Raw genomic sequence first — 23829 nt, forward strand, 5'->3', positions numbered from 1 at the left:
GGAGAGAGGCCATTTTATTTGGGAGCAGTGTAGCATGGTATTGGGTCCTCTGCCTGGGAGCTTAGAGAAAGGCATGTCAGTGGGGTGTGGGGGTGGTATGAATGGGGGAGAGTAGCGGGGGTCTGAGACGGCCTGTCACAGAGCAGTGATGGAGGATTGGAGACCAGGGAGCACAGGCTCTCCACAGATCAGCCAGGGAGGTCAAGAGGTGAGAAATGAGCCAGACCGTTACCTAGTACGAAACCTGTCAGAAAGTGTGTGTGTGGGGGGGGGGCACCTGAGCATAGCAGAGGTGGAGAGGAGGAGGGGGTGGCTGGGACGTCCGTCTGTCCCCCAGGCATTTCTCAAGTGCAGTGGAGCGTCTCCAGCATCCACCGCCGGCAGGTGTCTGGACCAGGCGTGGACCAGGCAGCCTACATCGGCCGCCTCCGTCCCCGGGTGAGTGATGTGCAAGCTGGGCCGCGAGCGCAAGACCGAGCCCCTGGCTGATGGATGGAGGGCTACTCGGCCTGGACCCGTGTTGTGACAAGCAACAGATGTTCTCCAATAATGTTTATCAGCCGGGCCTTCATCTTCAGATGACACACACCTGTTTCCAGTCAAACAGCCCCACAGAGGCCATCCATCCTCCCAGACCTGGGTGGCCACAGAGGGCTCTATTCCCAGCCCTTATCCACCTCCCCATCTTTAATACCCAACCCTTTCCATCACACAGCTCCCTCCTCATCTCTAATCCACCTCTCATCCCCCAGTCCCCCCTGAGCAACCCTCCATCCCCAGTCCTAATCCCGTATTTCATCCATCCTCCTCAACCCTAATCCTATATTTTATCCACCTCTTCCTTCCCATCACTAAAGGGCTCCTTGCACATCATTGATCTACCTATCACCCCCGCCCCCACCTCTACAGGCCTCCATCCCCTCCCCATCTCTCACCCCTGCCCCCACCTCTACAGGCCTCCACCCCCTCCCCACCTCTCACCCCCGCCTCCACCTCTACAGGCCTCCATCCCCTCCCCACCTCTCATCCCCCAACCCACCGTACTACTACCCCTTCACTTCAGACCTACTGTAATCTCTCTGGGCTAGACAGAGGCTGTGCTGAGCTGTGCCAGGCCTGAACACAACACAGCACTGTGGTCATGGTGGGAGCAGGCAGAGTTTTCAGGGCCAAGTGAGGGTGATCAGAGCAGGAGGGGGTTGGGAGGAGGGTAGGGAGGAAACCGGCGATGAAATAGCCCGTTGCAAGGTAAGATCACATCTGGGTAATTTTTCGCTGTAATTAAGCGTACACTCCACTCTCTCGGCAAAGAGCGATTTCTATCACTTCGTTGTCTTACGTAGTGAAGATTTGTAGCCTACTTCTCTCGCTCCCTCTGTGTTCAGTCAGATCTCACGAGGGCAAGTCATTTGAACTGGAACGGACAAAGCAAGCGGCTCCGATAAAACCCCAGGGGGAAATCATTTCAACGCGTCGTCCTGCGCCATTTGTTTGGTTGTTGCGTAGGAAAATAAATGTGAAATGCCAAGCCTGCTAAAAGATGGGTATCTAGGAACTCTCCCACACTCTGACTGTTAACACCAAGCAAGGGATGCAAAGGCTTCCTTTTGTTTATTCATCTGTTCTAGTCTGACAATGTGTGTAGTTTACTTGAATTATTATCACAATCAACCCACAATATCTACTCCAACAACTGAATGTTCTCACTGTTGAATCAAGACGGCCCTGTGATGATAATAAATCCTCATAAGTGTGAAAGTCTAGGGCACAATTCCGACTTAGAGATCGTGCCTTTCTTACGCACTTCTCAGTAGTTGTCTTCTTCTTCGGTGGGGTTTATCGGCGGTTGGCATCCAATTGCCACCACGTACAGTACTGGAGATTGGGCCAGAGACAGGGGGAAACTAAATGCTACCTGCCCTCTTAAAAAAGATAACAAAATATTTTAGACTATATCTAATGAAGTTCTACACAATATATTCTTTAAACTAATTTCCTGTATCCCCTTCTCCCTCATACTCTCCCACGATGATCCTCAACACTGGGGCCCCTCAGGGGTGCATGCTTAGTCCCCTCCTATGCTCCCTGTTTACCCACGACTGCATGGCCCAAGCACGACTCCAACACCATCATTAAGTTTGCTGACGAAACAACAGTGGTAGGCGTGATCACCGACAACGATGAGACAGCCTATAGGAAGGAAGTCAGAGACAACAACCTCTCCCTCAATGTGAGCAAGACAAAGGAGCTGATCGTGGACTATAGGAAAAGGAGGGCGGTACAGGCCCCCATTAACATCTACGGGGCTGAATTAGACCAGGTCGAGAGTTTCAAGTTCCTTGGTTTCCACATTACCAACGAACTATCATGGTCCAAACACACAAAGACAGTTGTGAAGAGGGCACGACAAAACCTATTCCCCCTCTGGAGACTGAAAAGATTTGGCATGGGTCCCCAGATCCTCAAAAAGTTCTACAGTTGCACCATCGAGAGCATCCTGACCAGTTGCATCACCATCTGGTATGGCAACTGCTCGGCATCCGAACATAAGTGTGTATGGCCCAGTACATCACTGGGGCCAAACTTCCTGACACCAAGGACCTATATACTAGGTGGTGTCAGAGGAAGGCCCTAAAAATTGTCAAAGACCCCAGTCACCCAAGTCATAGACTGTTCTCTCTGCTACCACACTGCAAGCAGTACCCGAGCACCAAGTCTAAGACCAAAAGGCTTGTTTTTACACTGCTGCTACTCGCTGTTTATTATCTATACATAGTCACTATACAAATTCCCACGACTAACCTGTACTCCCACACATTGACTCAGTACCGGTACCCCCTGTATATAGCCTCTTGAACTGCATTGTTGGTTAAGGGCTTGTCAGTAAGCATTTCTCGATAAGGTTGTATTCGGCGCATGTGACTAATACAATTTGATTTGATTTGATATTAGGTCTCATCCTCTCTCTTTCCTTCTATACATACTTCCCGGTCTCTGTTTCCTGGCAATAATCACACTTTCTTGTTGGAAGCTTTCCTACCACATTTAAGATCTTATTCATCTGGCTGTGTCCTACCCTTAATCTTGTAAAAATAGCCATAATCTCTTTTGTCCCTTCCTGCCGTCCTCCCCTCCCCGACTTTCCTCTGTACTTGAAATAAATGCCTGCCCTTAGTATCTCTATTCCACTGCTCCTGCCATCTCTGTACCATCACTGTCCATATCAGGCTTTTTGCCTCTGCCTTGCTCATTGAGACTATAACGTCAACATCCCCACTACTAAGTGCTTCTCAGTAGTTGGTATTCAGACTTACCTTACACAGGTACATAACAGGCTTTGCAGGCGTGGTTCCCTTGCACTCTGAACAATTGTAATTCAACTGCTGAAAACCCTCCCACTTGCTGGCCAGCAGATCTTCTCATGGAGTTTTCATTCAATAGGATTTGCAGTACATTTATCTTAAACTGTCACTTAAATACGGTGTACCATTCATTTGTATTTTGCCGACAGACTAGAATACATTGAGAGAAGTGTTCAGAAAGTAGGGATCAATGAAAGAATGCATCTTCGCCTCCGTTTCAGCACCAACTGGTAGATGAAATAATACTCTGATCTTTCTAGTCTCGAATCATAGAGCCTCAAATGCTCTCAGAAGCGTTTGTGATTTATCTGGTTTAGTAGATGTATGGAGAGAACTAAATCCTATTGTCAGAGACTATACTTTCTACTCTAGACCCCACAATTCATATTCTAGATTGGACCATTTTTTTATGCCCTCTACTTACATGTATGTAGTCCATTCATGTGCTATTGGTTCTATAGTAATTTCTGACCATGCCCCCAGTGTATATAGATATTGAAGTTGGCAAAACAATCCCCATAACCAGATATTGTAGACTTAATACGTCTCTGCTCTGTGATAAAATATTAATTATGTGGGTAAACTGCCTGTTCAGGAGCAGAACGACCTTGTACCTTGTCAGCTCGGGTGTTTGAACTTGCAACCTTCCGGTTACTAGTCCAACGCTCTAACCACTAGGTTACCCTGCCGCCCCAAAGCCATCTCAGCTGCAACTGTCTTGGATGCTGCTAAAGCAACCATAAGGGGTCAAATCATTTCCCAAGCCTCTCTGATCAAGAAGCTCAGGATGGAAAATAATGAAAGGTTGGGGGCTGAAGTAAGGCCTTCAGAACTTCTTCATAAACAACCACCAACCCAGGAGAACTGGAATTCACTAGCTTGTGCTGAGGCCAAACTCAATTTAGATCAAACAAAACATGCATAAAAAAACGGTTGTTTGTTACCAAGCAAAAATATGAGTTTGGTAACCGTCCTGGCCGTCTATTTGCACACCAATTAAACAAGAACGGAATGAAAGATGTATTAACTCTATAAGGATGGCAGGTGGCTCCACTTCTTATCAATAATACGTTTTGCGACTTCTATAAATCTCTTTATACTTCACAATGTACAATATCCAACAACGAAATTCCAAAATATCTGAATAAGATCTTCTTGCCCATTATATCAGATGAGCATAGAAATAGACTGAATGCTGAATTACTCCTGAAGAGGTTTGGGAAATTAAGGCAATGCCTTCTGGCAAGGAGGCTGAATCTGTATTAAGGGCAGTACAAGAAGTTCTGGCCTGAGATATGCCCTATCTTCATGTCTGCTCTAAATGATATGTTCGAAAGAGACATCATAAAAAAATAAAGGAGAACCGCACACTCTAGGAGCTCAGATGCAAAAATATGAAGACAGACAAGCTGTCTTCATCACCCTGATAACGTTTCAACAGACAAGCTGTCTTCATCACCCTGATAACGTTTCAACAGACAAGCTGTCTTCATCACCCTGATAACGTTTCGACAGACAAGCTGTCTTCATCACCCTGATAACGTTTCAACAGACAAGCTGCCTTCATCACCCTGATAACGTTTCAACAGACAAGCTGTCTTCATCACCCTGATAACGTTTCGACAGACAAGCTGTCTTCATCACCCTGATAACGTTTCAACAGACAAGCTGTCTTCATCACCCTGATAACGTTTCGACAGACAAGCTGCCTTCATCACCCTGATAACGTTTTGACAGACAAGCTGTCTTCATCACCCTGATAACGTTTTGACAGACAAGCTGCCTTCATCACCCTGATAACGTTTTGACAGACAAGCTGTCTTCATCACCCTGATAACGTTTTGACAGACAAGCTGTCTTCATCACCCTGATAACGTTTCGACAGACAAGCTGTCTTCATCACCCTGATAACGTTTCGACAGACAAGCTGTCTTCAACACCCTGATAACGTTTCGACAGACAAGCTGTCTTCATCACCCTGATAACGTTTCGACAGACAAGCTGCCTTCATCACCCTGATAACGTTTCGACAGACAAGCTGTCTTCATCACCCTGATAACGTTTTGACAGACAAGCTGTCTTCATCACCCTGATAACGTTTTGACAGACAAGCTGCCTTCATCACCCTGATAACGTTTCGACAGACAAGCTGTCTTCATCACCCTGATAACGTTTCGACAGACAAGCTGTCTTCATCACCCTGATAACGTTTCGACAGACAAGCTGTCTTCAACACCCTGATAACGTTTCAACAGACAAGCTGTCTTCATCATCCTGATAACGTTTCAACAGACAAGCTGTCTTCATCACCCTGATAACGTTTCGACAGACAAGCTGTCTTCATCACCCTGATAACGTTTCGACAGAAAAGCTGTCTTCATCACCCTGATAACGTTTCGACAGAAAAGCTGTCTTCATCACCCTGATAACGTTTCGACAGAAAAGCTGTCTTCATCACCCTGATAACGTTTTGACAGACAAGACGTCTTCATCACCCTGATAACGTTTCGACAGACAAGCTGTCTGCATCACCCTGATAACGTTTCGACAGACAAGCTGTCTTCATCACCCTGATAACGTTTTGACAGACAAGCTGTCTTCATCACCCTGATAACGTTTCGACAGACAAGCTGTCTTCATCACCCTGATAACGTTTCGACAGACAAGCTGTGTTCATCACCCTGATAACATTTCAACAGACAAGCTGTCTTCATCAGGGTGATGTTCCACTCCATTAGCCAGCACTTCACCTAAATAGGTCTGCTTTTATTTCGCGAAAGAGACATCATACCAGAGTCCTGGGGCCTCATTTATAAAAATGTTCTTAGATTTATACTTCAACTTTATACTTCAACGTAAGATCATTTCTGACGGTGTGCTTACGTTGGATTCATAAAAGATACTGAGAATAAAAAACTTGCTTATGCAGGTTCTAAGAAGCCCATTTGTAACTAACGCACGTGATCTCTAAATCTCAAATTAACTTAAAATTGACAGCACCTGAACGTGCCTTACAATCAGCAATTTCCCGTTATAGAGTGCTAGCACAAATAGCCACGAGCCAAAAGAGAAAAGCAAACTCTTTGGAAGACGAGATCCCGGCGATGGTAGAGGAGATTGAAGACAGGCAACACATCTTATTTGGTGGACTAAATAGTGTGTTGACAAACAATGCCAGACAGGTAGCTTGGGAGTGTGTCGCGCTGCAGTGAACGACGTGGGGCAGCAAGACAGAACTGTGGCTGATGTGAAAAAGAAATGGTTTGACTAACTGCAAGGGAAAAAAATAATAGCCCAACATAACCAGCAGGAAGATCACTTACGTCAAGTCTAGACTTTGAGTAGAGATAAGATCATTTCCACGTCAAAGTAAGGTTTTATAAATAACTACTTATACGTGGTTTTCTGCGTGAAGTCATACTTAAGATCAAAATTGATCCTAAGTCTATTTTATAAATGAGGCCCCTGGAAAACTGCATCCATTAGATTAGCCTGATACTAAAAAAGGACAAAACCCCACTAAACTGCTCTTCATTTAGACCTATCAGTTTGCTAGGAGTTGATGTTAAAATAGTCTCTAAGACACTTGATCGCAGGTTGGAGGTCCTATATCCAGACCTCATCAGGCTGGCTTTGTCAAATCCAGATTTGGATCGGACAATGTGAGACGTGCTTCGAATATCATAAACCACCTTTATCATGCTTCGAATATCATAAACCAGAATTAAAGACCCTGCACTCATGGTCTCTCTTGATGCCGAAAAGGCCTTCAATAGAGTTGAGTGGCAATTCTTGTTAGCTGTATTAGAAAAAGTTAATCTGGGTGACTCTATTCTGACCCATCAGCGTCAGTTCACACAAATGGTAAATTATCAGAAAGATCTCCTAATGGTAGGGACTGTCGTCAAGGCTGTCCTTTATCTCCTGCTCTGTTCTCGTTAGTCATAGAACCACTGGCTGAGGCAATAAGGTCTAGTAATAACACCAGGGGCATCTCAATGGGTGACGAAGGGCATAGGATTTCATAATTTGCTGATTATGTGTTTTTATACATGTCTAAACCAGAGACCTTTGTCACTGGAGTAACGGACATCATATCTGAATATGGTAACCTGTCAGGGTACAAAATTAACGTGGACAAATCCATGGCTTTATCTTTTGAATATCCCCTCTACAATCAACTTAGAAATGATATCTCTATTCCAATTGACTGAAACAGGCTTAAAATACTTTGGCATATATGTTACTCCAAATCTTAAAGACCTGTTCACTTCAAATGATATGTCTTTGCTCACAAAGATTAAACAGGACCTGGTTAACTGGTCTACCCTACAAAACTCTATTTTTGGCATGATTAATGTCGTCAGGATGAATATCCTTCCTCGGCTATATGATCTATTCCAAAATATCCCCTGCCATCTATCACAGTCCTTTTTTCAGAAAATGAATGCCAATATATCTGAATATATCTGGGACAATAAGCCTAAGGATGTAGGAGGGGTCTCTTTGCCAAATCTACATTACTGGTCTGCTCAGATCAAGCACATGATTAGTTGGCGCCTAGACCGATGCCACTCACTTTGGGTTGGGATGGAATCAGTAGCATGTCATTCAAGAGCATTAGCTTCCTTACCATTTATTAATAGCTTTGAAAAAATCCAGGCCTTATCTGACATTTTTACAACACATAATACACTCTTAGCTTGGAAAGATAAGGAGTATTGGACTTCTGGACTGGAAAAAGAAGGGTATTGCTGAATTTATGCCTTTATTTACTCAGGACACTTTTAAATCGTTCCAACAGATAAAAACTGAGTTTGACGTACCCAACAAAGATTTTTAAAGTACCTACAATTTAGACACTTCATAGAGGGTTAGAAGGAAGTTGATAAACTACGTTTCCAAATTACTGAAGTTGAAAAACTATTTACGAATCCTCCTGTTCGAATCCTACTGAGGTTTAATCCACGACATACATTATAATTTACTGAACAGAAGTGCCTCATCCTATTACTTTTGAGACATGTTTGGGAGAGAGACAATGGACTCGCACTCGGTGAGGAAAAATGGTCTTCTATCTGTGAAAGGGTCTACCTCAAATGCACCTCCATAAGCAAACAATAAGCATTCAATTTTTTTCATAGAACCTACTTTACACCTGTCCGCCTTCACAGAATGTAAAGAGGATACTGGCACATTTCTTTTGGTACTGTAGCAGAATCCAGTCTTATTGGAATGCTTTTCATTTACACACCCGAAAGATCTTGGGTAGACAATTAGCTTTTTCACAGAATCTATATTTGCTCTACTTTGTTTGTAAATGTTGTGTTTGACCCTGACACTGAACGTTTGTTCAATACCCTTGTTTACTTACCCAAAGAATGCATATTGTTATTTTTGCCCACACCTGAAGTACCATCTGCGAGAATGTGGCTTTCTCAAGCTTCTGCTATTCTAACCCTACTTTTTAGAAAATCTGGTCTCCATTGAGGTCCTATTTAGAAAACCTCCCATAAATGACACGTTATAATTGTGATGTTTTTATATATTTTCTGACTGCCTTTTTTGTATAGTGTTTTTCTGTATTCTAACTCCTACTTGTCTGTGTCGTGCACTTTGTTTGGTTTCTATGTAACCTCTGTGAAATGACATTCTAACATTCTAATAAAAAGATGATTACAACAACAAAATACTCTCATGTAGATTATTTAGGCACATTTTAGGGTTAGGATAGTATGTATGAATTATTTTGAAAAAAACAGGTTTGGAGAGCCTTGATGCACACAATATATTGATGAATAAAAAATACAGTGGTTTGATTCATTCTGAAAGTTGTCATATTCAAGTTCCATCCATGAAATATTGGAAGGTGGAAAAAAAAGTGCACAATAGAGGTTGAACAATAGTCCTATAAATCTACCCTCATTCTGACTAATCATGGAACTGTACGAACCATACGCCAGGCTCCAGGTTTAACCTGCTACGTGTGGTCTGTTCCATAATGATTCTAATAGGCTACATGTCCTAAACTACTGTACAGCGTTAGCCTAATATGATCCAGTAATGCTAGTGACCCTCAGGAACAACTGCACAGACGTGACAGAGGAAAGAAAGGTCAATGGAATGGAATGATGCGAAATGTAAGGAAACGAACACTAAAGTGACAGTTATAAATGTATGTGGGTATTACTGATTGTGGCTAATATTGAGCATGATATAAATTGTAAAAGGAGAAAAGCCGGACATAGGCTATAATTAAAGCAACTCTGCAGGTTCAGCTCTACAGAAGCCTATATCTTGCGTGCCCAAATTTCACCCACGCAAATTATGGGCACACTATTACAATTCGGAATAACGGCACATCTATTTATAGCCCATTTCACTGTGGAAAAGGGGCCCAATACGTGTGGCTGGTTTCACATTGATCTCCAGGGATCATAAGGAAAAATGATCTAAAACAATCACTATGTGTATTTACAATCCCCTTCTCCAAACGGATTACTCCTTTACCTAGTTCTTATCACTAGCTCTTATCCATGTATAAATGATAATGCATGGAGAATGCTGTGTATTTCTATTGGAAAAAGAAGGTAGATGCCTTTTCCTGTAGACACCTCCGCCACACCTTCATTTCGTACATCACCCTGATGAATAGCATGCAGTTCTCATGCTTAAGTTCAAGGTCAGAATAAGTATAGAGAGAGAAGTGCATAAAAAGGGAATAGCTTTCCCTTTATGTGTGCTTAACTCCGGTGGGAATTGGGGCCCTAGTGAATTGATCTCATCTAGAAACACAGTTTGGTGCAATTGTTCTATGTCCACCACTGGATGGCGCTGAGCATGGTGCAAAAAAACAAGAATTTATACGAAGAATCTTGACTCTCCCTACCTGACCATGAGACAACTGTGTGTGTGTGTGTGTGTGTGTGTGTGTGTGTGTGTGTGTGTGTGTGTGTGTGTGTGTGTATGTGTGTGTGTGTGTGTGAAGGGGATATCTGAATGTATTTATTCTGAATCATTGTCTCTGTCCCAGTCTGGCACCTTAATTCCTATATTATGCACTTTTGAGCAGGGCTCTAGTCAAAGGTAGTGTGCCTTGTAGGGAAAAGGGTGCAATTTGGGCCGCACTTAAACTGGTAGTCCTAGTCTTTTTTCCGGTATTCAACAACAAACTCAAAGTGGTTCCGCTAGCACGACTGCCCTGATTAAGACTGTCATATTAAAACCATGTGCATGGCAGTTCCCCTGGCCTGTTCCCCTGGCCTGTTCCCTTGGCTTGTTCCCCTGGCCTGTTCCCTTGGCTTGTTCCCCTAGCCTGTTCCCCTGGCCTGTTCCCCTAGCCCGTTCCCTTTGCCTGTTCCCCTGGCCTGTTCCCCTGGCCTGTTCCCCTGGCCTGTTCTCCTGGCCTGTTCCCTTGGCCTGTTCCCTTGGCCCGTTCTCCTGGCCCGTTCTCCTGGCCTGTTCTCTTAGCCTGTTCCCTTAGCCTGTCCTCCTGGCCTGTTCTCCTGGCCTGTTCTCCTGGCCTGTTCCCTTGGCCTGTTCCCCTAGCCTGTTCCCCTGGCCCGTTCCCTTGGCCTTTTCCCCTGGCCTGTTCTCCTGGCCTGTTCTCCTGGCCTGTTCCCTTGGCCTGTTCCCCTAGCCTGTTCCCCTGGCCCGTTCCCTTGGCCTTTTCCCCTGGCCTGTTCTCCTGGCCTGTTCTCCTGGCCTGTTCCCTTGGCCTGTTCCCCTAGCCTGTTCCCCTGGCCCGTTCCCTTGGCCTTTTCCCCTGGCCTGTTCTCCTGGCCTGTTCTCCTGGCCTGTTCCCTTAGCCTGTCCCCGTGGCCTGTTCCCCAGGCCTGTTCCCCTGGCCTGTTCTCCTGGCCTGTTCCCTTGGCCTCCCCTAGCCTGTTCCCTTGGCCTGCTCCCTTGGCCTGTTCCCCTAGCCTGTTCCCTTGGCCTGTTCCCCTAGCTGATTCCTCTAGCTGGCCTGTGCTGATCCCCCATCAATAACATTAATGACCCATAGCCCCTGGGGAGAAAAACAAATAGCGCAATGAAACCACCAGGGGTGTTAAGGAGCTCGCCAGCTCTCTTTTCCCAGGGAGGAAAGGAGCTGCCTGGGTTGGCTGTCCTGTCTGTAGCCTGACCAGGCTGGATGGCTGGCTTATCCCTTCACTACACAAGTACCCAGGGATGTAGGGAAACACTGGGGGTGTTGCCACTATTGAACAACCAGACAAAAACTCAGTGTGATGATTTGTTGGAGTTCCCCCCTTTTTGGCTGTTGCTTGGTGCCAACTGTAAGCAAGCACATTCCTTTCCATTCCTCCACGCCCCTTGTACTGTACACACCCATGCCTTCCTCTTCAACGATGTTTCCCCTGGCATCTGAGTCAGCAGGGGTGCCAAGCTAATCAGTATGAGAGCCAGCTGCCTCTCTCTCTCTCTCTGGGGTGTGATGTATGTTCCAGTGAACGGGCGACAGTGTGCCACACAAGGGCCCACTGGGCGGGTGGCCGTGGCAGCAGAGAGGAGGGAGGGGGGGATAGGCCATAATGAGTCCTGATGGATTCTGAGCCTCTGCCAGCTTCCCCATTAGCTGAGTGGCTCCCAGCCCTACTGAGGAGAGGACCGCCACAGCCCACTACTACGCCCACGCACACACACACACTTGACACGCACACACACACCCCACGGGGGCACCACACACTCTTTGACACACACCTCAATTAAATAAACAATTAAATAAACCAGATCACATTAACTAATCCACACTGCTGTACTGTGTTACCCCTGCCTGGGTAAATGCATGCATGCACGCATGCACACGCACACGCACACACACACACACACACACACACACACACACAGTGTCCATTCGGCCCTGCCAGCCCCACTCCCACACACAGAGGTCTTTATGTGGAGCTGTGGGTTAATGGTGGTAATAACGGGTCTCAATGTGTGGATTAAGTGTGAGCCGAGGCATGGGCGACACTGGCATGTGCTAATCCACCATGATCAAATTAGCAATGCTGAGGAGCCCAACAGGGTACACTGCCAAGCCATGACCCATGCCCCCTTCACCCCCCACCCACACACACTCAATCACATTCATACACACACTATCCTAGTTTCATTTCATAATTTGGAGTTATTTCAAGAGGGAATGCCCCCTCTTTGGTCTATGGATTTGACTCTGGTGAGGTAATAGCCTGGCTAGTATTCTTTATAATGACAAGTATCTTAGTTTAGCCTTTGAGCATGACATTGAAAACACTTAAAGAGATTCTCCTTAAGATTTGCATACCTTTTAGCTAGTAGTTCTGAAGGTAGCACTCAAGAGACAAAACAGGTCCTCGGAAATGTTGTACTGCCTCATATCTGTGCAGATATGTGCAGCACGTCATTGCTCTCATCTCTGTCTCTCTCTCTTTCTCTCTCTCTCTCTGCTCTGTGTGCATCTTGCTAGCTGTCAATCAAATGACAAGGGGCTGAAGCTCATTGGCTGTAACTCGAATTGCTAGGGGGCTGGCTCACGGGTGGGAAATGTAGGGAAAATGGCGCTGCACACGGATTTTGTGGCTATTTGAGGTAAAACAGTCATTCTGCTCATAGATTATGCATATATGAACTACACATTGACACATCCAGTTGCCAAAGTTCCAGAGCATGTCTTTAAGTTGTTACTATAATAATCTCCAGCAGAGGGCGTAGTGCAGGTTGTGTTATGACCCTGTGGTGGGGCAGGTCAGTAATGGTCCATACATACATACTGTCCCCACTGGTCCATTCAGCCTATAGGCTCCTATACTCTAGGCTATTATAACCTCCACTCCATTACGAACCTGCACCGTTCGCACAGGCTGACCTCATCAATGCTGGATGACCCACACTGACCTCATCAACACTGCCTGACCCGCCGTGACCTCATCAAAGCTGGACACCCCGGAGCTGCTCGGAGGAGAACTGACGTAACGGCGGGGCTGATCGACGAGGCCCGCTTAAAAAAACATCCCATCCATTAGGCTTATTGAGAGCCACTGTACGTGCGTTGGAGAGTCTGGGCTTGGGATAGCCACTGTCAGTCCCGCAAACACCCCCCACACACCCCACTCTAACCCCCCACTCATGACTGGACAATGGAAGTGAGTGGGGCTTCTCAGCCACAATGTCCGCCCACATATGCAAGCCGTGACAGAGGGGGTGTGGGAGGGATGAGGAGGTGCAAGGGGGGTTCTGACAGGGACGCCTGCAGGATGGGAAGTCTTATTGAGCGTTTGAGCGATGAGCCAGGTCATCACATCTCCCCGCCTCATCCATCACGGCCCACAACATGGCCCCAAATAAAGAGGACACATTCCTGCCTCCGCTTCCACTACACTACCACATTCAGCTCCTCCATCCCTCTCTCCCTCAGTCTCTCTTTCTCTCTCTTTCTTTCTCTCCCTCTGTGTCTGGCTCAATCTCTCTTTCTTTCTCTCCCTCTGTGTCTGGCTCAATCTCTCTTTCCCTCTGTCTCTCTCGCTCTCTGTGCCAGGATCTGGGAAGAAAGGGGGGACCAGAGTTCAGTCTCGCGCTTGGAGGCCCTGAGAGAGCCAGGAGAAAGGGCCAGGTGTCTCTCTGACTCCCAGTTCTTATTTTAACACACTGTCTGGACATGAGGGAGGGAGGGAGGGAAGTGGAAGGGGGCAGGGAGAGAGAGTCAGAGAGAGGAAGAGAAAGCGGGAGACAGAGAGAAAAAGCAAAAAGAAAGAGCACACACTTAATCCACATTGTAGTCCTTTATTTTTTAGTTGCTCCTCCCACAGTATTGAATTGAAATGCATTACAGTTACATTGTAGAAAGCATTAAAACAAAGTACCTCAACTTGCTGATTACTTTTAAAATGGATTATAAACAAAAACAAAAACATCAATGACAAAAAACAAACAAAAAACAAACAAACAATCTGGTCCCTCAAAATGGGAGGATAAATGAATATAATCTGTTATTTATTATAGGTTTGGCACAAGGGATTAACATTGACTGAACGTCACACAAGCTTGCAGACAACCGTAGAAAACTGTCAGATACAGATCTATGGAGACCAATCATGCGATTATGAAGAACTTATACCTGGCATCTTTTTATTTGTTCATGTCTTTATAATGTTTGTTTTTTCCATTTACAATTGGATCAATAAATTGTCGTACAAAAAACCCCCAAAGTAATATCTATTCATCATCAACCAGTTTCATTAGAAGAATAAAGAGTGAATGGTATGTTTAATACTATCTGGCACTCAAACGTCATCTACAAACCCCATTGAGTTCTGGAGTAGGCCCCAGTGAGGAATCTCCCCTTCACTATGGGTAAGAGCAGTGCTATTCAGTAAACAAACTACAGTTTGCCAAGAAATAAATACAATTCTCAACATACAACAGCAATAACATCAACAACAACAATAAAAATGTAGAAAAAAACAACAACAAAAAAACATGATTGTCTAAAAAATGAAAGACACGAGGATGGGGGTAGCTAACAACTAGCATTTAGGCTAATTAGTGGTATCGTTGGCCGACTACGATGAGTTTGGGGTTTCGAGAAAGGGGGAGAGATGCCCTTTTTACTGTTTAATAACGATAAACTTCAGCACTTGCTACTTTTTCAGAGTAAAAAAAAAGATTGTGGTTCCTTCTTTTCTTCCGCTAAAACGACAAACTACTTAGATCCTTTCACAGAGAGCGCAGCAGGGTGGGACCGAGTGCAGCTTCAGAGCCGCAGTTTGCAGACACTCGTGTACAGTTCTGTGATTGTGCAGACACACGCAGCTATGCAAACTCCTTCTTAGGTGGTAAAACCAGTCCAATTTTTCTCCGTTTTCAATGTTTATTTTTCTTTTGTTCTTCATTTATCAACAATCTTGTCGTAATGCGTTTGTAGCACCATCTTTCTCGGAGAGGTGTGGTTCATTTGGATCCGAGTCTTTACTCAGCACCACCCTTCCAAGTATCCTAGCATTTATATAAGTACATGTTGATGGAAAAGACCTGTTTATATCCAGGGGTTAAAGGGGAATCATTCTCGTAACGTATTTCACTGATACTCCAATCCAGCTGAGATGGTCTGAAGGCCAGGTCTCCGTCTAGGTTGGGCAATGTGGGGTGAGTTAGCTGTATTGTGGCATGGTAGGTCTAGGTAGGATTATTGTGATTCTAGATGGAGCTAGGGGTGGTTAGGTGAGGCCTGGTAAGAATAGGTTGGGCTATGTGGGGCTAGGTAGGGTCTGTACTCTGTACACATATCAAACCGTGGTTGGACCGCGGTCCCGAATGGGTTCTCCAAATACAAACGACATCACACAGAGGACAAATGTTCTCAGCTGAGTGGACACATGACATTGAGTGGACACGTGACACAGTTCCACTGAGTGGACACATGACATGCTCTAGCAATGTAACATCTAACAAAACCATCTCCATCATCCCTCCTACCAGCCGCCGCTGCTGTGCAAAACATAGAAACTCACCAGAATAAATACAGCTATTATTATTTATCATTTTTATTTTCACCATAATCAATAATCACTATCATCATCATTGTCGTCGATAATAAACATAATGACTGAATTTAAGGTCACAGGAGGGATGTTTTGTTGGATCTCTTGGAGGGCTGGGCTGGGCGGTTCTCTGTGGACGGTGACCCTGCTCGTGTGTAAGGCATTCTGCTCAGCAGTCAGATGGGCCGTGGTTCTGCTCGGCAGTCTGTGACGGGCCAAGGGCCAGGGGCCCCGCTGACGGCCCCCAAGGGCTCCCAGTGCGATAGGTTGGGGTCGGGGGGGGGGGGGGGGTTAGAGGTCAGGGATCGGGGTATCATACATGGCTGAGGGACTGGATGGCACTGGACTCAGCAGCGGCCCGCGCCAGGCTGTGCCACATGGTGGCTGGTGTGTGGTTGGCTGGGTGGAGTGCGTCCTTGTCAGCCAGAGACAGCATCATGGCGTACGCCTGGGGAGAGGGAGAGGGAGAAGGACAGGTTAACTCCAATACACACCTAAAGTCACACACACACACACACACACACACACACACACACACACACACACACACACACACACACAAGCATTTACATTTTAGTCATTTAGCAGATGCTCTTATTCAGAGCGAATATGCGCATACATTTTCAGACTTTTTTGTACATTATCATGTTATATCTCACACACACATCCACCTGGGACTTGGATTTCCTGTACAGGGGCTGTTTGACGGCCTCAGGCAGGCTGGGGGAGCCGAAGGCGGTGCCGTCCCCGTCACTGAACTCACTGTCTTCCATCTTATGCATGTCAGAGAAGTGACGGATGTGATCCAGCGCAGAGTAGCTACTCTGATCCTCTTCCTCCTCATAGCTGGAGAGGAGGGAGACAACCGAATCCCTGTCAACATTCAATTCAACTTCTCAAGTCAACGTAAATGAATTCAATTCAACTCAATTCAATTCAACTCAACTCAATTTCATCCAATGATCCCTTCGGGAGGTTTTAAAGAATGCCAATATACTGTCACAATGTCTCAGCCTGATACATATATGTATCTGTCCATATATTTTAGTCTACATGGTTGTGTGAGTGGATATTTATGCTGGAGGCATATCCTCACTACTATTACCTCCTTGGGGAGGTCTTGCAGTTGAGGTCCAAATCGCTAGGTCCGTCAAATTCTATTTTGTTGTGTATGATGTCATCATCTAGGTTGCTGGGGGGAGCTTCGTCTCTAGGTTTCCCAGCAGCGGAGTCGCTCTGCTCCCCTTCCTCCTCCTCCTCCTCCTCGGCGCCAAGCTCCTCCCCCTCCCCCTCCTCCAGGTCATGTGACCCGTGGCTGGCCATCAGGGGCTTCTCCTCCTCGAAAGGACCCCCGTTCAACCTAGGAGCGGAGACCAGGAAATACATGTGTAAAACCTAGCACATCACTAGCACAGTACTGCACAAACTGTACATAAGCAATATACACACTCACACTTAGCCACATTGTATCCAGACTGTACGTTCTGAAGCCAATTCTAACCTTCTTTCATTCCCATGTACCATGCAGTTATGGATACAAGGCTAACTCACACTCATTCTTACATCAAACTTTATAATGAAATGTGGTCTTGTGGTCTTGTATATTTTGGCCAGTCAGTCCCTGTAAGAGTCCCTCCTTCCTGAGTGAACAATGGGAGTATAGAGAGGATAGAGAGCGAGTGGGTAGAGCAGGGTGGAGCGAGCCATGGCAGCTGAGCTGGGGCAGAGAGAGGCAGAGCCGGAATCCCGTTTGTCATCACGTCTCGAGGGCCCCTCTGGGCACAGGCTCTATGAGCGTCTCGCTGATCGCTGCAGCACTTAACAGCACTGCTCGGCCTCTCCCGTTGTTTATTTTCCTACTATCTCAGATTCATCTAATAGGCAAAATATTTAGCTGACAGACCCATTTGGTGGAAGAGTTATGAGGGCCTTGCCAAGCGGCCCATTTCCCTGGTCCCCACGGAGAGAAAAGGCCCAGCTATCAAAACCTGACTGGGGTTGTATCTGCCCACTGTCTCTGCAGACTCAGGAAACCACCATTTGGTAAATCATCTTGAACCACATTAAGACCGATTCACTAATTACACTCCGGGATGTCTCTCGTCAGCTCCCAACAATGTCTGTTTCTAGACGAAGCCAGCAAACAAAGTCTGGCTGCGGACCCTACTTATACACCCGCCAAAATCGCTCATAGATTAGAGGACCCTGAAGAGTCCAGGAAATGATCTATTTGAAGAAGAAGAAAAGCTGAGTTTGCAATGAGTCGAGAAGAGAAGGAGTGGGAGAACAATTGCGGTAGATATTTTAGAGAATCTGCTATCCACCTCTAGATTTATCAGAGTGGGGCGATTATAGCGGGAATTAGACAGAGTTGAAAAGCAACGCGCCCCCTGGGTGGGACTGGGAGAGGGCCAGGACTGCCAAAGCGGTAGTTGCCATGTCGTATCGACATCGCCGCGCACCGCATAGCGAGACCAGCAGCGCCGACCGAGACCAGAGCCTCTGTGATTATGAAAACAGATTCGTTAATTACGCTTTCAAACGCGGTAATTTGCTGGGGATAAAGTATCTATCAGAGGTACTCAGGAGCGCCGCACTTTGAAAGGAAACACGGGCCGACCCCCTGACCCCACCTTCTCCGACTTTCTTCCTGTAGGCGGACATGTTGCTTCCAGATGTGGGAGCTAGTCGCTCCCGGGTCCTCCACCCCCTCCTCTCTCCTCTCTCCCCACGTCTCTGTGACGCTGCACCCACAACCCCTTTTTTACACAATCAAAAGAAAGACAGAGAGATCTCTATCTCTACCTCCCTGATCAAACCCAGGGCACGTAAAAACAAACCCGCCGACCTGTAGCCGACCCCTATCCCGAAGCTGATCATAGTTTTACAAGAATTGATTAGCATAATCATCAGACATAATTGTATGCAAGGCCGATACCGGTGCACATGCATGGCCCAAAGTCAACAGTCGTAAAAAGCTCCAGCACGTTTCCGAACGTGGTAATTATCCAGATGTCGTCAGTGATGATTGTTTGTTGGTCTGAGACTCCACACACACACACACACACACACACACACACAGAAATTAATAAAGGCTGAAGTGCATCAGAATGCCCTAGCAGGCCAGCAGAGAGAGGCCGTGTCCCCCCATGTTTGTCTATAATCACCTCAATGTTTAGCCTCAAGCACTGGATATGTGCTGCAGAAAAGCAGGCCTCTTGTTTGTGCGTGTGTGTGTGTGTGCTACAGAGGATAAGATGAATGATGAATGTGTGTACTGTTTGTCCAAGCATTTTTTTGGACACACACATACATATAGTATATGCACATCCAGACAAAACATGGGACTTACCCTTCCTCAGAATGGTCAGGGGACGGCTGGTTCTGGCCTGTGTTGCCGATAAAGTTTCGTATTTCGTTGAAGTAGGAGTCCTCTTTGTCGTCCAGGATGGCACTGCTGCTGTCCAGCTCTGACCGAGGAGAGGACGCAGCCGTGCCTACAGAAAGACAACATTGTAATCAGTCAGTTTGAATATTAGTATTAAAAGAATACAATTAAGTCCACAGTGACAGCCCCATTGGATTCTCCCTTTGGATGACAAGAAACTATTTGGGATCAGAGACTTGACGAGAAACCAATCCACTGACCCGGTGTACCAGTATGTACTGAATCTCCTGTTGGTGTTGGACCAAGGCCTGCACGAATAGCACACTTCCACTGGCCTTATTACCTGGAAGTATTTAAGTGGACCAATATTATGTTGACTCTAATAAGTGACGGGACCATGTGTATGAGTCTCTAGGTCTCCAGAGAATGCCAATGTTTGCTTTAATAAGTGACTGTATCTGATCAACCGGACTAGCTTTACAACGGGCGTCTGGCCAGGTGTCGCCTGCTTGCCTCCACGTTTCTGATGTGATTCAGTGAGTCGCTGCAACGCAGAGCGACCTATCAAACTCAACCGGCGATGATTTGTACTGCCGAAAGCAGCAGAGTCGGCGAACATTCAGAACGCAATTGTGTTGTCGCAGAGACGGGCGACAGATTCATTTCATCTCATTTCTTAGTTTCCCCAAATTCTTTCTTTAACCGTAAGTAAAGTACATTTCACATTATATACAGCTAGAGAATTTACGGAGGCAATTGAGGGTGAGTGAGTGAGTGCTCACGCAGTATATAAATACATCTGATTTGATTCATCAGCAGTTTTGTTCATTTCAAGAAAGAAAGACACACTGTTGAATGCTCCCGCAGTTTTATTGCACAACGCTTGGACCCAAAGGAGTTCGTAAGGGTCGAAACATTTCACAATAAAACTGCGGGAGCATTCAAATGTGTATCTGTCTTTCTTTCATTACGTTGTTTTTGGTATGTACCTATACAAACAAGCTAAAACTGGACACCTCTGAGAACAAGCCATCTCCACCGGCTAGCTAGCTAAATCAAGGGTGAGCAACGGTGAGAGAGAGACATCCGCACGAGCTCAGCCATCCACATAAAGAGCTGGGAACATTTTCACGCTACGAGAAATTTTACCACATGACGTCACAATCAGAACGATTGGGAACTATTTCACGCTGGGTATATTTTTACATGACACCCTGCACCTGCAAGTTACTGGATGTAAGTTCACTACTGGTACACAGGTTCATTTCCTAGGTTTCAGTAAAGCACCATTCATGTAACAAGGGCTTTGATTGATTGATTGATTGATTGATTGAGAGGCTCTCTCACCTGAGAGGTTACCGTTCTCGTGCTTCTTGAGGTGACGGTCCAGGTTGGTCTGCTGGCCGAAGCAGCGGTCACACAGGTGACACTTGAAGGGCTTCTCCTTGTTGTGGATGTTGCGGATGTGGCGCTGCAGGTTGGAGGAGATGCTGAACGAGCGGTCGCAGTACTTACACCTGAGGAGGCAGATAGGTAGGGGTCACTCCAAGAGGTCAAAGGTCAAAACAGGTGGGACTCATGGGGAACAGTACAAATACACTACACACATGCTGGAGTAGATACAGTAAAAGCAAACACAAGAAAGACATAGGCCTTAAAGGGATACTTCAGGACTTCATCTACTGGTCATATGAACTCATAGATACCATTTCTATGTCTCTGCGTTCAGTTTGAAGGAAGCTGCTAACTAGCGTTAATGTAATTACTGACTGGTGTTAGCGCAATTACTGGAAGTCTATGGTAACTGCTAGCGTGCTAGTAAATACCATAGACTCTCTAGTCATTACGCTAACGCTAGTTAGCATTGGCTCGCAAAACTACCTCTAACCTCCTTCTTACTGGATGCAGAGTCATACAAATGGCATCCATGAGTTCATCTGACTCTGAAGTATCCCTTTAACAATGAATGATTCAAACGATGCTGTACACAGTCACGGTGGAACACACACACACATGTATTCATGGACAGCCCCCATCATCCCCCACTCTTTCAGACATGATGGAGGAGCTTGTTCAAGGTGAAACCAGCTCTGTCTCTTATCTTCCGCCAGCGCAATACACACATTCACATTCTTCTCTCACAAAACAGGCATACAACAAATCTGTTAGAGCCAAGCCCCCCCCCCCATGCAAAATTATACAAGATGATTACATCTTTTCTTCTAGCTGGAATTAGCTCGCCCGATTGGCCGTCCCTCAGGAGCGCCCAGTTATCTTCGCAAAAAGTACAATAAACAGCAGAGATCTTTAATGATGTGCCAGCGGGTAGAGGCTCAATCTATCAGGCTGCTACAGAGGCCTGAGGTTCTCCCCTGTGGTCAACTGGCCTCCCCTGGACTGTGTACTGTATGTATGTGTCCGTGTCCGTGTCCGTGTCCGTGCGTGTGTGTGTATGTGTGTGTGTGTGTGTGTGTGTGTGTGTGTGTGTGTGTGTGTGTGTGTGTGCGGGCTCCGAGTCGCCCCCTCCGACATCACAGTCATTATTCCAGCTACTACCCCCGGACATCTGCCCATGCTCCTCATCACCCCCATTTTTCACCAAACTTCCTTCTTTACCCCCAGTTCCCCTCTCCCCTCCCCCTTTCCTCTCCCTGCCACACCCTTCCCCCATCTTTAAGTTCAAACCCCCCTCCTGTCAACCAGACGTCGGCCACCATTTTTCACAAGGCAAAACATTTAGCCGAATGATAATTGTCCCAGTCTTTTAACGGCATAGGAAAACATACAAGAATGCTGCGTGTAACTATGGACAGGAATTCTCTGGGAAAACATCCGTGTAGCAGCAGACTGGGTCTGATAGATGAACGTTGGCTGTCTGGGAGGACTCAGACAGTGTGTGTAGGTTATCTGACAGACATTAACAGATGGCTTATACTGTGATGAAAAGCTGTCCTGTCTTCGTTCAGTATTGTCTGTGCTCGCAGGGTGAGACGAACTGACGTTGGAGGAGGGTTAGAGGGATGTTATTCTGTCAGCACGGAATGATCACTTCCTGTTCCCACATCCCTCATCCCACAGCTGACCCTCCTTTAATGCTGGGTATGTTCACGCATGATGTGTGTGTGTGTGTGTGTGTGTGTGTGTGAGTCTTACCTGTACGGTTGCTCTCCCGTGTGTGTCCTTAAGTGGCGGGTCAGGTTGGCAGACCGTGGGAATAGTTTACCGCAGTATCTGATGGGCAGAGAACACCTCGTGTCACTATACATCTTAGAGTAAAATTACCATCAGAAGATGTATTCAAATATATGTGGCATATCTTAGATCATGCAGTATTGACAACACACAACTCACAATAGGAAAAACACACCTTATCACAATAAATCCAAAAAGATTCCAAAGAACACATATCTCCATCAAATAACTGATAAAACCTCCTGGAGTGCAACATCATTTATGCATTGTCTTATGGTTGCATAATTCCACTAACAAATAGCTATGTGAATATTAATTTCACTCCCACACACTCAGCACTTGAAGCTAATGGAATGTGTGTGAGCAACTTTATGTGTATAATGTAGCAATGGGGAGGTGCAGAGAGTGGGTGTTGTCCACACACAGCAAAGCGTTAGATCAAAGTGCCGCCGGGGCCCCAAAACCTCTCGTATTAATCTGCTAATCAGGGCCAACTCCCTGGGTAAACAGTGGGAGAGAGAGGGAGCCAAGCACAGCCCCTCACGGAGTAACACAGCACACACAGTCACCTCAAAGGGTTGACACTGGCCAGCCATGGAAATTAAGTAGAAATGTGTCTCAAGGACATGGAATGGAAATAGGACATACACTCAAGGACATATTCACTTTTCAGGTTTAGGGTCTATTCCAATTCAATTCAATCAAATTCAATTAAATCCAACTCAATTCATGAATTTAGAAGTATAGAAATAGGAATTTACCAAAACCATGGGACTTTCAATCAGAAAGTCACAAGGCCAAAATCAGAGATTAAGTAGTGTGAAGACAAAATGTAAAAAATAAAATACAGTTGTATAAAATCTCCAAAACAACCTCTGGTACTATTTGCGGTAAACGGTTTCCGCGGTTACCTGCAGGTGTAGCGCTCCTTGCCCTTGCGCAGTAGCGTCTCGGGGAGGGCAGTGGGCGGGGCTCGGAAGTCAAACATGGAGGGGACGGAGCGCATCAGGTCACCTGACTCGGGGTTAAGCGAACCAAACGTCTCCAGCTTCTCCGCCATGTTCTCAATGGCCGACATCTGAGAAGAGACATGTCACATGAATGGTCAGGAAAAACCTTCATTTAACCTTCATTTAACCAAGCCAGTCAGTCAGTAACACATCTTATTTCAACATAACTTCAGGGGCAACTTCTGGAGTCTTCTGGGACATTGGGCTGTATTACTGACTCCCTTGCTTGCGCATCATTCTCTAACCTAATGTCTGCGACTTAACAAAAAAAAAAAATTCCCCATCAACAAAGGCATATCTATGATCTCTAGAACACTACTTACCAGTTGTAAGGTTAAATGTGTCCCTCGCTATCAAAT

General features: G+C 46.0%; 2 protein-coding genes across 28 annotated transcripts in view; both read right to left on the reverse strand.

Moving 5' to 3' along the window:
- Positions 1-23829, reverse strand: part of LOC139382327 (alpha-2-macroglobulin-like) — a 563422-nt gene that overhangs the window by 212754 nt on the left and 326839 nt on the right. The window lies entirely within an intron of this gene.
- Positions 14110-23829, reverse strand: part of LOC139382329 (histone-lysine N-methyltransferase MECOM-like) — a 210984-nt gene continuing 201264 nt past the window's right edge. For 12 of the 27 annotated variants that reach the window (XM_071126279.1, XM_071126277.1, XM_071126273.1 and 9 more), the window contains 7 exons: positions 23372-23538; positions 22422-22499; positions 20616-20785; positions 19233-19377; positions 16986-17240; positions 16546-16753; positions 14110-16328 (listed from right to left, as the gene is read on the reverse strand). In XM_071126279.1, coding sequence (XP_070982380.1) covers positions 16194-16328; positions 16546-16753; positions 16986-17240; positions 19233-19377; positions 20616-20785; positions 22422-22499; positions 23372-23538 — 1158 coding nt within the window. In that variant the 3' untranslated portion in view covers positions 14110-16193. The remainder of the gene's footprint in view (positions 16329-16545; positions 16754-16985; positions 17241-19232; positions 19378-20615; positions 20786-22421; positions 22500-23371; positions 23539-23829) is intronic. The other 15 variants (XM_071126283.1, XM_071126282.1, XM_071126280.1 and 12 more) reach the window with 3 other exon arrangements.

The sequence above is a fragment of the Oncorhynchus clarkii genome, chromosome 24, assembly GCF_045791955.1.
Source record: "Oncorhynchus clarkii lewisi isolate Uvic-CL-2024 chromosome 24, UVic_Ocla_1.0, whole genome shotgun sequence".
Lineage (NCBI taxonomy): Eukaryota > Metazoa > Chordata > Actinopteri > Salmoniformes > Salmonidae > Oncorhynchus > Oncorhynchus clarkii.